The following is a 4,306-nucleotide window of genomic DNA, read 5'->3' as shown; positions in this document are numbered from 1 at the left end:
GAATTGTATAACTAAATATTTATTAAATATAAAAATATCTTTATTTGGTATAAAAAACATTAATTTGATTTAACAATCACTTCTTTTTACTAAGTAAATATTTATTTATTGTAAGTAAATGTTTAATTGGCAGTATTCAAATAAATATTTATTTAAATTTAGGCTATTTTTTCTCATAGTATACAGCGCCAATTCTCATTAACCCTTTGTTTTCATTTATTTAATTGCAAATATAATTTAATTTCTGTCCGAAACAAAAAAAAAATTTTAGATATGTCTTATAAATCTGTTCTATTCGATTGCAAATGTTGTTTTATTAAAAAATATTTCTATTCAAATATAATTTATATGAATTTTGATTGTGTGTGTTTGTGTATGTTTTCTCGCTTCCCCGACATTCAATCTGTGATAATAATGATGAGTGAACGGGAGCCTTAATTTTTCCTTCAAAAATCAAGATGTTTTATATTACTTATTGACTCATTTCGCATTTCCTTTTTCTTTTCTTCAGAAAATGTATCCCGAGCTTTTTCATTGCCCATTCTATCATTATCAAATTCAATGATAACAATCTATTTACCAAATTAATAGCGAATCTTGTTACACTGGTTTGTTCATTATGCAATCTCACGTTGGTTCCTGCAGACAAATATTGCAAAGGTGACGATACAATCTAGAATATTGAAATTGTTGCTATATAATCTCACGCCTTGCGGATGAGGAAAGTGGGACGCGACATTATCGTTGATTGCCTATAAATATGCGTCACATCCGGCCGAGTCCTATTTGCAATTTGTTTCGCGACAATGGCGAGCAATTTTAGTTGATCGCGTATGCCGGAACCGTTGTGACAAAAGTAATTCATATTATCTGATTTCGAATCAATTTCTCAAACATCGCGTAATAAATAAAATAAATTTAATTTTGCAATAATTGTACAATACTCGCAATGCAAACAATGTTCAGATAAAAAGCAAGTCGAATAATATTATTACAGGATTAAAACGAAAAATTCTATTCTTTTAGAGATGATGCATGACACAGTTTCAAAGAAGAATTATTAGCGGAATCGATTACATCGATTGATTGGATCAGAGAATGATATATAATGTGTTACACGATTCATACATTTTACACGTTTCGATCGTACAATCCCGTTGAGTTAGCACATTTTTCTGTTCTGCAATTGTTACCTCTCTAGAACGGCATTTAAACGACGACCGAATGCTCGAAGATGTATTTCGAGCTATTAAGCCCAGAGGCACCAGGGCTACTCCAACCATTGGGCGTGCAACAATGCTCCAAGTTGTAACAAAAGTTTCACGAATCCGAGGTATTCGACCCCGTTTGCCAGCGCGAAACGAGTGAATAACGGGCTTCTCTTCGCGCAATTCGATTTGACGAAACGGGCTAAAGTACACCGCCTTAATTCATTCTGCCTGCGCTACCTTTTCCAGGCCGCTTCTATCCATTTACGTTGCCGCGCGCGTGACTTTTCGCCTCTTCGAGAAAACGAGAATGCGAATGAACGGATCTCCGTACAATTCAGAATAGATCCCTTCTACGGGGTTTTTACCGGCCTCTCTTGTCGGGCTTTCCTTTATGTTACAAAAGATTCAATTATTTTCCAGAATATCCGCTGGTGTTTTTTACAACGTGCGCGTATGTACAGTAAGAAAGAAGAATCAAGTGAAATAACTGTCATAGAAATTGCGAACAAGACATTTAAATAACTAGAATATAATGACTCCATCATGTGGTCATAGTTGTCTATGAAATGTACAAGTTAGAACTGTTAAGAGAAACGAGATTTCGTTTAGTTGAGTTTTTTCAGAGATCGTATTAATTCTATACAAAATTCGTCGTATTTCAAAAATTATATTAAGTCTAGAATTCAGTTAAATTCAAATATATTGTACTGTTAACTATAATATTGCAGGCAAATCTTTTCTCTTTGACAGATTTCTTTCTCTCGAAAGCTTTGAAAAAGAAAAGATTTCTTTCTCTCGCGCGAGATTCTGTATATCGTGTCTTTCAGAAAAAATCTTTATTCATCTGTCATTTCAACTATCTACTTGATATATTTATGTTAGAATTAAAATGGAATTTACATAATAATGAAAATATGTGAAACACTGCGCTCTCTCTTGTAAATACGAAGGATATAACGAATATTGCATGATATACCTATCTATTGCAGTTATGTAACTCTACACTACGGCTCACATTTTTCCATTTCCAATATCCATCGTAAATAATTGTATCATTGTAAACGAACGAAATATATGAACTTGAACATTTTAAAAAATTGTAGATATGAGCTTACACGATAAATAATAAATTTAACACTTCAATTCAGAATCAGGATCGTATTGCAATTCTTTAATTATATGTATCGTATTTTTCATGATGATTATATTATTGAAAGATAGATAATAAATAGCAAATATACATATACATTTGCTAAAAATAAATAATATAGCAAGAAAAATTTTGCGTGTAATATAAGAAGAATTTTCTTAACAAAACGCATTTCCTTATAATTTATCAGACTCTTGAGTTACATAATGTTATGACTTAAAAAAAATCAGAAGCTACCTGCGTAGGTATAAAGCAACGTCGTGATATAATTAATTAATTAATTTCACCGAAAGCCTCACCGTGCCGTGCCGATCCGTTGCTTGCAGGTATCTTCATCGTGTAATTTTCTTCCTCGTCCAGGAACACGTAACTGGCATTAAAGCCCGTGGCGTCGAGACGATCGTTACTCTTGAACGTAACGCGGAAGAACTTCCTTTCGCTGTAAACGTCAAATTCTTTCAGCTGACCACAGTGCCTCGGATACTTGCGATCTCTGGTCATATAGTTTGAGAATTCAACATAATCGCTCGCTGATATAGCCTCGCACCTGGAAAATTCCACATCAATGATTTAACTTTTACTTTGAAAATGGAGTAAAGGTAATTGATGATTCATTTCATTAATCATTTACAAAAATTTGATATTGACAATTTGTAATCAATATACTGCATAACTATATACGGAATATAAAATACGTAATATCAATTGTAAATTTTGCTCACTGCTAATATTTATCATAGAGATAATCTCTCTCAGCGAAGATAAAGATAAAAGAGGAAAGCGTAGATCGTATTATTTTCAATAAGGGGAAACATAATTTATTTTACAATCTAAACATTCAAAATTAATCGATGTTTTATATTAATATTTATATTACATTTATCGAAGCAAATGAATGGTAAATTTTATAGCGCACACATTGTTTGTAATTATAAATATTTATTTGAGAGAAACATTTTCTATCATTCGTGCATGCATATTTTTATAATTATTTTTCATATTATAATTCCCTTAAATATACAAAAGTACTATTATGATAACAATATTAAGTGTATTATAATGAAATATAATACTATAAAATATATCCATTTTTATCACATTACGACAAAAGCTTTTCAATTGTATTTCAACTTTCGTGTTAAATTACGAGAATTGCCATTTTCAATAAATTTAAATAAAACATTGCAATAAAATTAAATAAAACGTAGATTCTCTCTCTCTCTCTCTCTCTCTCTCTCTCTCTCGTTTCTTTCTACTCTGTATTAAAGTATATCAAATAAAATAAATATATCACTTTTCAATGAATTAATAAGATTAAGATTTGAGGAGTTAAATGACTCACTTAATTTTCTCTTGCAAGTTCTGATAGTTCAGAAACTTTATTAGACATGCATTTCATTAAAGAAGTAATTTATATCTATCATATACATTATCTCTCACCTGTCAAGGTTTAGTTTCCGTTTTTTATATTCATGTAAATGTCAATTTTTGATACACGTATCAATTGTATATATTTGAAAATACGAAAACATTAAGATTATGAATGATTAAGTATTTGAACTGGCAACAGCTATTTCGTTACGCAAATAGTTTACGTCTTTCCTTCATCAAAATACATTTTGACGTATGTACTATATATACGTATACATAGAGAGAATTGACCATATGGGAGTATTGGACTACTACTTCAAATTTCGTGCCAAGTGCATGGTTATCAAACCAGCAACTATTTGTTATGTTTCGAGAAATGTTAAATCAAAATGGCACAATCCATATCCATCGCGGTTTGACAACTGCTTAGTCTGAAATTTGAATGAGATATTTGAAGTGGTTCAACTCTCTCGCATATGGTCAAGTCTTCCAAACTCCTCCGTATATGTATTTATATATACCTATATACAGATGTGTGTGTGTGTGTATGTGTGTGTGTGTGTGCGCGCGCGTG

General features: G+C 31.4%; 1 protein-coding gene across 1 annotated transcript in view; it reads right to left on the bottom strand.

Moving 5' to 3' along the window:
* The window catches only part of LOC108688221 (suppressor of lurcher protein 1), a 243,342-nt gene that overhangs the window by 1,716 nt on the left and 237,320 nt on the right, over positions 1-4,306 (bottom strand). Inside the window, exon 13 of the mRNA XM_018194384.1 lies at positions 2,661-2,908. Within this exon, the coding sequence (XP_018049873.1) occupies positions 2,661-2,908 (248 nt within the window). The remainder of the gene's footprint in view (positions 1-2,660; positions 2,909-4,306) is intronic.

Source organism: Atta colombica, unplaced genomic scaffold (genome assembly GCF_001594045.1).
Source record: "Atta colombica isolate Treedump-2 unplaced genomic scaffold, Acol1.0 scaffold228, whole genome shotgun sequence".
NCBI lineage: Eukaryota > Metazoa > Arthropoda > Insecta > Hymenoptera > Formicidae > Atta > Atta colombica.
This window is presented reverse-complemented; position numbering and strand designations above follow the sequence as displayed.